Source organism: Metarhizium robertsii, assembly GCF_000187425.2.
Source record: "Metarhizium robertsii ARSEF 23 chromosome Unknown MAA_Scf_1, whole genome shotgun sequence".
NCBI classification, from domain to species: domain Eukaryota; kingdom Fungi; phylum Ascomycota; class Sordariomycetes; order Hypocreales; family Clavicipitaceae; genus Metarhizium; species Metarhizium robertsii.
Genome location: NW_011942149.1, coordinates 977,124 through 990,627, shown reverse-complemented (window position 1 = coordinate 990,627; position 13,504 = coordinate 977,124). Strand labels below are relative to the sequence as shown.

At 52.7% G+C, this 13,504-nt stretch overlaps 4 protein-coding genes across 4 annotated transcripts; 2 read left to right on the top strand and 2 right to left on the bottom strand.

Moving 5' to 3' along the window:
* Nucleotides 1-1,422: 1,422 nt before the first annotated feature.
* Nucleotides 1,423-3,257, top strand: MAA_08856 (zinc finger domain-containing protein; the record flags this gene model as incomplete). Its single annotated transcript, XM_007826854.1, has 6 exons — nt 1,423-1,572; nt 1,637-1,804; nt 1,860-1,907; nt 1,969-2,236; nt 2,302-3,026; nt 3,141-3,257. 6 exons carry the CDS (start codon nt 1,423-1,425, stop codon nt 3,255-3,257), a joined length of 1,476 nt encoding a protein of 491 aa, XP_007825045.1.
* Nucleotides 3,258-4,420: 1,163 nt separating this feature from the next.
* On the top strand, nt 4,421-5,239 carry MAA_08857 (signal recognition particle, Sec65/Srp19 subunit; the record flags this gene model as incomplete). The annotated part of the gene is made up of 1 exon (XM_007826855.1): nt 4,421-5,239. The coding sequence occupies one exon, from the start codon at nt 4,421-4,423 to the stop codon at nt 5,237-5,239; it is 819 nt and encodes a 272-aa protein (XP_007825046.1).
* Nucleotides 5,240-7,092: 1,853 nt separating this feature from the next.
* On the bottom strand, nt 7,093-7,515 carry MAA_08858 (uncharacterized protein; the record flags this gene model as incomplete). The annotated part of the gene is made up of 1 exon (XM_007826856.1): nt 7,093-7,515. One exon carries the CDS (start codon nt 7,513-7,515, stop codon nt 7,093-7,095), a length of 423 nt encoding a protein of 140 aa, XP_007825047.1.
* Nucleotides 7,516-9,532: 2,017 nt separating this feature from the next.
* MAA_08859 (T-complex 11) lies at nt 9,533-11,527 on the bottom strand (the record flags this gene model as incomplete). The annotated part of the gene is made up of 1 exon (XM_007826857.1): nt 9,533-11,527. One exon carries the CDS (start codon nt 11,525-11,527, stop codon nt 9,533-9,535), a length of 1,995 nt encoding a protein of 664 aa, XP_007825048.1.
* Between the last annotated feature and the right edge of the window lie 1,977 nt (nt 11,528-13,504).

Sequence of the window (13,504 nt, the reverse complement as noted above, 5' to 3'; positions counted from 1 at the left end):
CATAAACGTCAAGCAGGGCACAATGAGAAAGACCAGCCGGTTGCCCCCCGATCGAAACACCAGAGTTGCACGGAAGGCAGCGACGTGTGAAAGCAGGGGTGGTGACAAACGTCAGGCTCGTTTGGTAAAAGAGGCATGCAAGCCGGGCGGTTGGCTCGCGGGTGGTGGTTGTACGAAAGATGCTTTGTGCTCTATGTAGTCCGTATTCGTGATGGAACTCGATACTGTCCTGGTTGCAAGGCGGGCGGCTTGCAGGCGCGTAGAGGCCGGGCGGGCGACAAGACAAACATTGGGAGTCGCAGCAGATGTGACGTTTAGGAAAAAGGGGGAGGCACAGGCCTTTGATTGGAGGAGCTTGAAAGGCGGTCGGTCGGCAAGGCGCCGTGCTGCGTGGTTAGGGTTTGGTTTGGGCTGAGAGTCGCTTTATGGTGTTTCATTGTAGTGAGCGAGTGCGTAGCGAGTTGCATTGTGCCTTTGCGTGGCAGAACGAAGGCGATGGGAAGCGAGGCGCAGCATCGACGTGACGCTGCAAGAAGATGATATTCATTGACCAGACCTAATATTTGATGGCTTGGGTGGCCGACGATGGACGTAGCCGGATCACTTCAGGTACTACACGAGGACGGGGCAGCAGATTGGGCCCCACTGTGCCGCCCGCATCCCGCATCTTGATTGATTGCCTCCCGGTGAGGCCATGCAACCCTGGGCCACCCCTCCAGCCGACACAAGCCAATGCACGCAGCCGCTGGCCCCCAGGAATAAGTCCAGAAATGCAGGGGTGGAAACATTGATGCCGCCGGCCTCTCTTATCAGTCGCCTATCAATTTTTAGTCTGTTTTTTTTTTCCTCTTCTTGCCTAAAATCGTTGAAGGGGGGAAAAATTACAGGTCGACATTCCAAAAATAAAACAAAACCACTCGTCTTGATCTCGCTTGCTTTGACTCTTTTGAAAAGGCTTCTTCTCTCTGCTTGCGTATTTCTACACGCCTGGACTGCGATTTCGCCAGGCTTTCAGAATCGGAACACAAATATATTATACCCTCCTCGACTGCGCCCTCCCCTTCTTCATCAAACCCCCCAGGTGTCTCTGTTACCCCAGCCTGCTTTGAACCCAACCGTGGTCGTTGGGTGGCGTCGTATTGAAGCTTTTTCTTTTATTTTATTTTTTGCCCTCTTCCTGTCGCACAGCAGCCGGCCCTGTTGAGCCTTCTGTTTCCCCCCATCTCGTCGACCCCGGACTGAGTCTTGGAGCTGACCAGGGTGTGAACGGGCACATGTGCACATTAAAATTATAATCTGTGTACTCCGTACTCCGTATTGTAATAGAGAGCACGCTTTTGCCGAACTATTAATACTCTTTATTCATCTCATCGTCACCTCCTCTTCCCCTCGCGCGTGCCCAAAAAATTTCATCTCGACCAAATGTCTGCCCTAAAGTCTCAGGACAGAAACCACCACACGCCTTATTACGACTCTTCAGACAAGATGTCGGCAGGATCGAATCTTGTGGATTTTTTCCAGCGCTTTCAGGGCATACAGCAGCAAAGGGACTCGTCAGATCTATTGATTCGGGTTGGTGGCATGGCATCCTGCGAGGCACTTGACTGAGATTTCGCATGCTAACGCCCCGTGGCAGGATATCCTCGTGTACTGCGACAAGCTCGAAACCGCCCTGCGATTCCAGAACCAGCAACTCGTCGACGAGCTTAAAGAGTGCAAACGCGACAAGAGAGATTTGCAGACCCAGCTGAAGAATAGCGAGGCGAGAACCGATTGGGTAACCAAGGAAATCGAACAAATCAGGGTATGGCGATGCTCTCGTTGGCGACGCTTTGCGCTGAGACTAAAATTTTGAACAGAACCACAATGCGTACATTCTTGTCATGATTGACGGCGACGGCCTGCTGGTATGTACAACTGAGCACGACACGCGCGTGAAGAAACCCCAAGCGCTAAACGCAGACACAGTTCCGCGACCAATGGATCAAGCAAGGCGTCGAAGGCGGCAGGAAGGCTGCTCGCGAGCTTCGAGACGCCATTACTGCTCAGTGCGGCGAGCATGCTGACGTCGAGATTATTACAAAAGTGGTGGCCAACTTTGGCGGCCTGGCCAAGTCCTTGGGCCGCGACCTGTCCGACCTGAAGGATTTTGCTTCAGGCTTCACCCAAGGCGAGGCAACATTCGACTTTATCGATGCTGGACACGACAAGGACTGTGTCTCGTCCAAAATCAAGAGTAAATGCTGCGCTTTTCCCAGAACAAGGACAAAGTCCCAAACCAGTTGCTGACCCGACTCGCAGATAATATACAGTTTCACCTTGAAAACTACAACTGCAGACATATTCTCCTGGGCGTCTCCCACGATCCCTCATACGCCCCCTTGCTCGACAAGATTGCCCAAAACGACTTTTCCCGCCATCGCATGACCATCATCGAAGGCGTCCCCACCGTCCCCGAGCTCGTCGCCACCAGCATCCCCAGCATGGATCTGGGAAGGGACCTTTTCCGTAGTGACAAATGTCCCGATAGAAGTACGTCAGCCTGGCAGCTTGGCAGCTGGGTAGCCGGACCTAGGACTGCCAGCCCTGCCACTAGTATCGGATCAGCCAGCACGCCAGGCCGCTCATCATTATCATACGCCAACGCCGCGAGCAGCAACAGCAGCCCCCCTCCCCAGATTTCGCTCCCCATCGCCCCCAAGCCCGCCGCCAGTCGAGCCCCCAAGGCGCAGTATCAGCAGATTCCCCCCCAGCAGCCCGACTGGGATCCCGGCCACCGCGGGCTGGACGAGCCCATCACCGTCAGCGTCTCGGCCATGGAGAGCATCAAGAAGCGCAAGGAGTCGGATAAGCTGTGCAACAACCACTTTTTGCGAGGGCCCTGCACCAAGGGTGACTCGTGCTTCTTTGTCCACGACTACAAGCCCAGCAGCGAGGAGATTAACGCCATTGCCGTGTTGGCTCGTCAGAACCCGTGTACAAATGGGCAAGACTGCGAGTCTGACGAGTGCATCTACGGCCATCACGTACGTTTTCTTTTTTTTTTTTCTCTCTTTTTTTTGGCCTTTACTCTGGTCTATTAGTCTATGCCCCGCGTGCATGTACCTAGCATGTTGCTAACAGCAATTCTTCCTCAATAGTGCCCCAGCATCCGCGACAACGTCTGCATACACCCCTTTTGCAAATTCCCCGAGGAGGCTCATCCCCCAGGGACAAAGTTCAAAAATCCAAGCATCAAGGCAAACCAAATACGATGAAATGAAGATTAATTACAGTCATTACAGTCATTACAGTACTATACATATATACATATACATATATATGAAGCAAGGGATCGTTTTTTAAGCTTGACGGAAAGCGGTTTCACAGGAACTAGGTAAACAGCACACTTTGCTAGGCGGGGACGACGTAACTGCAGATTGCGCTTTGGTCTGGCTTGACGGGGCTCATTTTTCTCCTTGGCTAGGGGGTTTCTGTGTATAGTAGTTATGGGACTGACTATCTATATTTTTTTTTCATTCCATCGAGGCTGAGCCTGTGACGCTTTTGTGAACGTTGGCATCAATTTTGTGTGAGGCGGGCGGGGAGCAAAAGCTTGGCATCGGCGGTCATCTTGGCTCATGTCAATTTGTGGAGCGGCCTTGCTCATCCACGCCCGCGCTTTTGAGCATTGCCTTGTTCCGTCGTGGAGGTGGTGCCTTGCCGTGTTGCCTGCGCAGGGGACGCGTGGTGCAAACAGTTTTGGCTGGGTGATTGTCTTAGGCTGGGGACGTGTTTTAGCGATGGGACTGCGCTGGGAAATGGATATGGGAAGTAGTAACTACCTACGTAGTTGGGGGCGTTGATGCGCTGGTTGGCTGGGCCTGCGAGCGTGTCTGGTGAATCTGGATTTTTGGCAGAATGCGAACCAGGGGAAAAAACAGCACCTCGAAAGACCATTTACAGATTCCGGGCTTCTTCTTTTCCCCTTGCTCAACCTGCTCGCTACCTTGTCCCAAGTATCAAGAAAAATGCTATCCGGATCCTTCTTGTTTGAGGCAAGGTCAAGTGCTTACTGAACCAGAGGACGTATAGCATTTCGAGAGAATTGTTAGTTGGAGGTCCAGCTGTGGCAAGGGTGCCACGTGTGATTCTGACCAAGAATTTAAAAAGTCAACTATTCAGCAACAGATCAATTGATGGTAATGTTTAAACTAGACTTGCTTGTACTCGGTAGCATGGCCGTTTCCCCAAGTAGGGCTAGCGCCATTCTGTCTCCCAGGCCCCCCACCATTTGACCACCTTGGATCAAATTCGGAGCTCAACACCAACCTCACTTCATCACCACATCGGTGGGCATCCAACCAGCCCAGCTGTCCTACCACGTCCCCATCGTCACCTCAATTCCTCGATCCGTCCCACTGTTGCTAGTACACTCAAGATGTCTCAACCACGGGTAGAAGAAGTCTCCGACAGCGACCCAGACGTGGCGTCCGACCCCGAAGAAGGCGACATTGACGACTTTATCGACTCGGACATCATGCGCCGCATACCCCAGCAGCAACCGCCGCCCAGATCCTCTGCACCACCAGCCTCCGCCCCCTCAAACCTGCCCAGCCAAATGCTCGCCCCCGACGCCGACCGCTCCGCCTACTCCTCCTTCCAGTGCATCTACCCAGTCTACTTTGACGCCAGCCGCACCCTCTCCCAGGGCCGCCGCGTGCCGGCTTCGCTCGCCGTGCGCAGCCCCCTGGCGCGCGAAATCGCAAACGCCTGCTCCCGCCTCCGTCTGCCCACGCTGCTCGAGCCGGAAAAGACCCATCCCAAGGACTGGGCGAACCCGGGCCGCGTAAAGGTCGGCCTGAAGCAGACGCCCCAGAATCCGTCGGGCATCAAGAGCAAGCACCACCTGTACATTTTGATTGCCAAGCATTTGCAGCAGAACCCCACCACGGAGAACTCGCCCGGGCTGAGGGTAAGGATGGGCGGGCAGGTGCAGCCGCCCGAGGGGAAGCCGTACCCCAAGCCCGCGGTGCCGCGGGGCTGGAAGATGAACGAGTACTTGCCGTATTTGAGTCCGGCCATGACGGGCGGCGGCGTGTCGGAGAATCTGTTCAAGGACATGATGAAGGAGATGCAGAGCGGGGGGGATCCTATGAGTGCCTTGATGGCGGGTGCGGCTGGGCACGGGGGGGACGAGGGGAGTGCGGGATCCGGCGGGAAGAAGAAGAAGGACAAGAAAGGGAAGGGGAGGTCATGATGAAGGCCGGGAGGGGGTGTCTCATTTCTTTTTTTTATGGTGCTAGAGGAATAATGTGTATATGATCTGGGCGAGACTCACGACACGCTGCCCCATCAAAACATGAGATGATGAAAATGGCATGGCCAGCTATAGAAGAGCCATGGGTTTATAAGAAAAACAGTTGCAAAGGCACAAAGGGAAAATGAACCATACAACGGCCAATATCAATACTATATCGGTCTAGAATGTGCATGGAAGCTCCGCGTACCGAAATACTTGGACCGCGTTTGCACAAGTTATTTTCCTCAATAATGGTATGTTTTTTCTCTGTTACTTTTTGTTTTTACACGGATATAAAACCGGGCTCGTGAGACTGGGCATGGCTGCCCCTTTATGGCACCAACAAACTTTGAACCACAATGTCGGAACTTGGCGTCTCCAGAGAGGACGACCGGCCATGTGCAGCTGGGACTACGCGCGTCCAAAAGAGATGAGAAGAAGTGGAAACGGCGGTTCTCAAGACGCCGAGGGTCATGGTCCATCGCCATAGTCTCGTTCTGGTGGCTCGACACCTCAACACATCACCACTGCTGGAATCGCCCAGCTGTCCATTTTGCACTTGGCGGTTTGGCCACATGTACGTGTTCCCTTGGTCTTTGGTTCTGTCCCAGCCTGTATACCTACCTAGTTAGGTGTTTATGCTTATTCCTATTCCAAGACATACCAAGGTATAGTAGGTATGCAGGGAACGTATGCAAGAAGGCGCAATTTGAGTTCCCTGCCGATTCCCATTCTCGATAAGCCATGTCGAACAAAGAACCCCATCGTGGAGAATTCTCAATCCCTCTGAGCAGATGTCGGCTCCTGAAATAGCCCTAACCCAGGTATATAATCTGACTCTAAGCTTGACCCTCATGCATATCTCTAACCCTCGCTCCTCCTAGATACATTCCAACTTGATCTCGACCAGGAAGCGGATATCCCCTAGCTCACTCACAACGGCCTTTCAAGCGGCGAGCAGATGCTCTGTTCTAGCACCAGCAGCGAAGCGTTCCTCTGAAGCACCGCCGCAAAACGTGCGGCCAATGCCGATAACAAGTTGACAACCACGCAACGGCTACACAAACCCCTTGAGCCAGGCTAGGGCAGAGAAAAGAGAAAAACATGGCTTCTATTAAACACTTTCCCAAGTCTTACACCCCCATTCCCGCCACAAGATACCACTAGATACCACAAGTATCTTCCTATCCCAGCCTACTCAGGTACCCAACTCAATTTCAACATATTCACAACACCGTCCCTTATCATGAGTCATTGACCGCCTGGTTCGGCCCTCTCCCAGCCTCGACAACGCAAGTCGTCGACACAAGGCCGAACTCTGTAAACAGGTATCATCCCCCGAACAATAAAAAGAGCGGAAAAATGAAGAAAATGAAAAAACAAAATACCGGGTACTCGTGCGACCGCGGCGGCACAAGGTTCAGCCAGCACCGAGATCCAGTATTTTTGGCTTCGCCGGCGGTGACAAAACTTATACATCAGAGAATCGTGATGCGGTGACCACAGCAAGCCTCTTGATTTGAGTTTCCATCTTTTCAATGTATATGTTTTGCGAACATGAACAGATCATGACACCGCGCGCGTGATATACACCAGTTCAGGGTTCGTGGGTTTAGGGGTATTCCGGCTAGGAAGCCGTTGACGCTACGAGGACGCCAGGCACATGGCGTGATATCGGGTGTGAAAAGAGAGATACTCGTACGTGACTAGAATGACTGGGGAATCCCCCGGCCGAGATTACCCCGCGCGACTACTATTTGTGGCTTTATACACGGGTTTGGGTCTCCCGGGGGATTGGGGGAACCGGGCTTTTAGGGGTCCAGGCGGTTTTGCTTGAGGCTTTCTCGGCTCGGAGCTAGAACGTTGCGTAGGGCCAGGTTCTTGTTCCTGGCGCGGGCGGGGGGACATGGTGGCTGGACTTGTTTAGGGGCTGGTGGCCACGTAGCAGGTGGGGGAGAGCTGCTGTTGTTGATGATGATGATGACGATGATGATGCTGTTGTTGTTGTTGTTGTTGGTGGTGGTGGTGGTGCTGCTGCTGCTGCTGCTGCTGACATTGACGTCACTCTGAGTATTGCTGGAAATAGTCATGTTACTGTTCCTTCTCATGTACCTGTCGATATTGATCTTGATGCTAATGTTGATACCGATGCTGATGCCGATGCCAATGTTGTTGTATATATTCTTGTTGATACCGACGTTGATATTGACATTCATCTTCTGCGCGCCATACATTGTCCAATCTTGCGTGTCTAATTATCCTATATCAAGATTGAATCCGTCAACTCGAGTCAGAAATGTCTAGCACGCAGTTGTTCCAAGTCCATAAAGTCCACGGAAGTTGGAACGATATCACCTCATCTTGCTCCCCCATTGCCCTCCTACATGCATGCCATATACAGCAAACAGCAACACATGGCATGCTCGCAAATCTTCACCACAAGGAACCGTGACTATCCTTCCTGTCCTCCCCATCAGCCATCTCCAGTTCCCAGCCGGCTTCACCGTAACCTCCATGACAGATACCAATCCCAAAGGTCCTTTGTAAGAGCCCAAAGCCTACCAGCGGCACCGCAGCCTCTCCCCTTCGGTCCGTGACCTCGCGTCCGCGACGACATATCAACCTCCAACAGAGAAAGGAACCGCAGAGCAGCCCACGCGCCATGCTGCTCCTCAAACCTGTTCAGAAATCTCTACAAACAGCACGTTTGTTTCGATGCCACCATGCTGGACATCTCCTCACAGCAGCCCGTCAACACCTCTCAAACCGCCTTCCCATACTCGCCCCTGCCAGCCTGTTTCACAGCCGTCAAGACTCAAGACCCGGGCGCGCAAACAAGTCAAAGCCAAGCTCACACGGTCGCCAGGCATGTTTCACACACAAAGACGCCAGACGAACAGCACCGACGTCAGGGGAGGCTCCCGGTCCGCGCCCGCGCACACATCACTTCAGCCAGCAGTGAATACTACGCGGATATACAAGAACATGTAACCAAATCGCAAGTCAAGCCAACAACCCCCGCGCCGCCAAGGGCGCATGTTGGCTCCTCCGGCAACACATTCACTTCCATCCTTCTCATACAGCCGACACATGAGTACATACATACATACACATGTCGAGGCAACAAGGTTACGCGCGACTATTCATTCACCCCAAGTCATTCGCGTCCGGTTCACTCTTTGAGTGCACCCTGGCGCAGGTTAGTTATTACCGTCGGACTATCAATGAAAAAGGCACTTCGCCTCATGAGCGAAATCGCACCCGCCATTCAGCCAGCCCCTTTTCATCCGAGGACCGGCGCCGAGTTACTCACGTGGCCACAGACGTGCCCAGCCTTGCAACATAACAAACGCCACTTGGTGACGCAACTCGCTGGTTTCATGACATAAAACTCCTTTCAGCAAAACTAATAGCACCCATGGGTGAAGTCAAATCAATGCATTATGATAAATCGGTGGACCGTGTCCTTTACACTATATACAATCCTCCCATCGCCTTGGCCCTATAGTCGCCTCGGCTCGAGTGTGGACTCTCTTCAATCTTACAAATGCACAAAGTATGTTGCTCCCGCCGCCTGCCACCTCATATTAGGCTCGCAGTCAGAAAACTCGGGGTATGCCGCGGCTATTGAGCCCCCCCAAAGTCTGATCCCATAATCCTGCCGCCAGTAAACGCCATGTCTGAAAGACAAAAGTGCACAACCAAGAAAGCAAACAGGCTGTCCCATGTCCGGAACCAACCATGACGGCCCAAGGACACGCAAAATAAAACAAAGCGCATAGGCAAAGCGCATGCAGGGATTGATAATCGTGCTGGAACAAACAAAGGTCAAAATCAATGAAAACAAAGTCGCAAAGGCAGAGAAAAATATGTATGCAAACGCCAAAGCAGCTTGTCCTCGCTATTCTCAGTTCTCCCAGTCTACTCTTGAAACTCCATTCTGAAGACTCGAGAAGATAAAAAAAAAGACTCTCAACTGTTAATGTAGAAAGAAAAAAAATGCGCGTTGCGCATGTTGCGCCATTTGCCAATTCGACTTGATTCTATTCGAGTCGGCTTCCTTCGACGTTTGATGTGTCCAAATTAGAAGGTTCGTTAGGCCTCGCATAGTCGATGCTTGGTAGCAATTGCTTGTATGACGGTCGGAAATAAGGGGTGGTGGCCTCGCTAGGCCGGTCTAGCGGATACCAAAGAGCCACCACATTCCCAGCCTAGACCATCATTGGTAGTATTGAATCATCTCCATTTCGCCTAGATGTGACTGGGAACGTCCACAGACATATCTTCAGGCTCGCTGAGATATGCCAACTGAGCCCATACTCGCCAGTGCAAAACACCGAGATGGGCCAGCCGAGTTGCCATATCCTCAACTCCTCCCTCATCTTGTCCATCGCGTAAAGATGATTCAGAGTCTCGGCATAGAGAGAGGTGATTGTTGTTGGCCACTCGTCCACCAGTGGCTACGGCGAAGAGCGAAACGCCTGACAGTGCTTTAAACTCACGGACTCGGCCCGCTAATGCAGTCATCAGCCTGCTGTGGAAAGCCTGCTCGACCTCTTTGTAGATTTGTGAATCAACCCGGCACACATTGTCCATGAGCTTCCCCTCAAACGTTGGCAGAAACTCCGACGGGGCATTGGTATACCGGAAGATTTGAAGAGCCATTGCCGGGGCGATAGTCTGCCATCGATTGCAATAACGCGACGATGGAGGCGTCGACTGCAACAACGCAACCAGCGAGTTGTACACATTCTTGGCCTTGATTCGTGATTCGCAGTTCTCCGGCGCGACATATGAAGGCATGGATAGAGAAGAGCGTGGGGAGGAAGATGCAGAGCTAGAAGAAGAGCTAAGTGCGAGACTTGACGGCCTAGAGTTGGACAGTGGCGTGTTGAAGTTAAACTCTGAAGTTGGCATTGTGGACGAGTTAAAGGTATCCTCGTCAAGGGGCCGGCACCCGCGACCGAACATCCTTGAGCTATAGCGTGCCACCCGCTCCAGATCCTCGTACATGCGCATGCAAATATCCAAGTTGATTGCGTCAACCATGTCTGACCGGAGCTTCATAATTCGCTCTTCGTCAAACAAAAAGGTGCTGGGCACTCGCTTCTCCCCGGATGAGGGGAGAACCAGACGAGAGAGGGCTTCAAAGAAGACGCCCATGTCGCCAAAGGTTTGCGTCGTGTTAACAAGCGTAGCAGAATAATTTCTCTCAAATTCTCGATACCATTCCCGAGCCCCGGTAATGTCCACCTTTCGAGACTGAATCTTCTTGACAAAGAATTTTTGCTCAAAGTGTGTCGTATCCTCAATCAAGACAGGTCTCAGACAGCGAATTTGATGGTTTGCAACGTCCAGCTTCATAGCTTCCAGTACACTTAGTAAGCTGCGCATTCCAGTGACAAGTTGATCCAAATCAGAATCGCGATTGCCGTCGCGAAGCTGTGTATACATGGTGTCTACCCAGTCATCCCGCATCGGCGCGCAGTGAGACTTGAGCACTTGGGAAAGCCAGAGAGCCAACTTTTCCAAATCGGCGATGCCCTTGTAAAACTGCTGCATCAACAGTTCGATATTAAAGCCTTCGTCCAAAAACTGGCGGTCGCGTTGGGGAACCAGCGTCTGAATTATTTCCTTGACGGCCTTGAGCAGCGAGGGGAGTGTCCAGTCGTCGGACTCTCCATGTTTGGCATGGAAAGCGGGTCGGTCTATTATGAATAGCGTCAATTCCTCCTTCAACGTCCGCCAAAACTGATTTGCCCTCTCTTGCTTTTTTCGCCCCTTCTCTCCGTCCAAATTCGGCCTAAAGTGCAGCTCAGGGTCGAAGTTTATGTCGTGCCGTAACTTGGGATTATGGATTATCTTTGATACGTCCAGTTCGCTCAGAGTAGCTTTTGTGACTGGGGGCTCAACAGGGAGCGACTGATGAAGAGAGTGCCGCCTTGAATGCCGTGTTACCACCGGTTCTGGTGTTGGCGAAGACGACGGTGAGTTGCTAGACGGATTTCTGGATAGCACTGCGGCAGCGGGTGTAGAGGATCGCAGGGCCGGATCACACCGCCGAGGCGATTCTTGTGATGTTGACTGGTTTTTGCCTGCATTTTGTGCCTCGTCCTGAGGAGCCTGCTGCATCTGGACATCGGCATCTTGTATTTGCTCAGTCTCGGTATTGGGTCCGGGGGCTGAGGTTGAAAGATTCCTGCGTGGTCTCTCGACAGGGCCGCCAGTATCCTGCTCTGGTACCATGTTAAGAATTGATTATGCTTCTTCCTTGACGTGGGCGTGAAAGTTGAGTGTGCTGGCCCTCTTGGTTGTCGGCAGAAGCTGTGCGAGTTATTTCGTTAGTTGGTCCGCTAGGGAAATCGAGTGGCTTCCAATATGAACCAAGTGACGTCTTCCTTCAACTATGACGGTTTCCGTGTTAGCAGAAAGAGCAACTTCCGTATTTCAAGATTATGGATCATGCAAACGTGCGAGGTGAAACGCAGCCTGCAGTCACGAGGTCCGGACAGTTGCAGACTCCAGTCGCCTATTTGAGGGCGAGCTGCAGCAACTTCGGCCCAGGGACCACGTAAAAAAGGCTGTCGGCAGAAAACCCCCCATCATTCACAGTCCGAACGAGACACAAGGCTGTGCTTAAGCAAATTACAGCAGGGGGATGTGGGAAAACGTGGTGCGGCCTCGTGGTGCTTACATCCAGATATAAAGTCGGTGTGGTATGAAGAGTGATATCTCGAAAGGTAAGATGCCCGACTGGGGTACGCTCAACCAGGGACGAGTTTTTCGACGGGGTGGCGTATGGATTATTTCTGCCGGGGTTTTTATATTTCGTGTCCTCCAAGTCGTGTTCCGTCTTTATTTGTCCAAAGCACAAACACATACGGCAAACAACTTTGCTGTGACGAGTTCGAGTTCGGGGTCGGGTCGGGTGCCGTTGGGAAGGGATGCCCCGTATGTCGCCCAAAGAGGGAATCAGAGTGGATTAGGCGTAGGCGTAGGCGTGGGCATAGGCAGTAGTGACTCTTAAATGTGCCCAAGGACTGGACGAGGAGTCAGAAGGCTTTCGAATGAGGGTCTGAAAATCAAAATATCAAAAGTCATGAATAAAGAATTGAGAACAAAAAAAGGCAAGAGTTGGCACAATGGAGAGTGGGAGGGAGGGAAGGAGTGAAAAGGGAAAGAAGTCGAGATCAGACGGGGGACCCAAAGAACAAAAACTGTTTCTGAACGGAAGGAGCGAAGCGGACTTGTCCCTTGGGATTGGGACTCGACCTGGATCCCAGGGAGGCGATGGCGCCGGCAAGGAAAGTGACTTCGAGAAAAGGAGGGCCGGGACTTTCGCAAGGGGACGGAGGGTGATCAAAGTCCACATGCGCACTTGCGCATTGAGTGGGAATGGCATTTGGCATGGGCAGCCATGACATTCGCGGAAGTACATCGACTCCATCCATGGCGCCAACGGTACGAGTCGCCGTGCAGGAAGGGAGCACGGAGGAGTGAGTACTTTCATTTTTCATTCATTACACGAACACCAAGCCAGTGTGGATGGTCGTCTGGGTTCGGTCAAGCAAAGGAATGACTAGTGCAGGGCAAGCCGCCACCGGCCACCCGACAGGTACTTGATGGAGAAGGGGGGGGGTCTCTTCCCCGTCACAGGGTCCGACTGGTGGTACTTGGTACGAGTAATGTCTGGGACTGCCCACCTGAACAGCCGGAGTACGCCTGCACGCCCTAACATTGAACGCCTATGCCACTTGGCGCTGTAACCGGAACGCTAGTACAACTGCACACCTACGCCTCACGAGCGGCTGGTCTGGTCTTAGTAGCGCACCAGCCGTTACAGCCAAGGTGTCCAGCAGCGGTGTCAGCGGTGCAGTGGTGTCGCCATGCATCCCCAGAGCACCAGTGACTTGAGCTGGCTGGCGCCTTCAATGTTGCAATGTTCACTTGCAATGTTGGCTGCCAACATCGGAAGTGGACAAGTTCACTATTGTGGCCAAGCCTAGTGCTTGTTCCTGTTGCTTCCTCACGCACTCGGCAAATCGTACTCGGGCAGCAGGACTCTAGTCAAGCACGCAGCCGCACGGCCATCTCTCACCCTGCGTCCAGACGTCCATTGATGTCAGGTCCATGCCGGCGCAGGTCGACGGTGCCCAGTGGGCGTCAGTGTGTGTCAATGGGTGTTCAGTGGGTGCCAGTGGGTGCCAGCAGGTGCATCGCAGG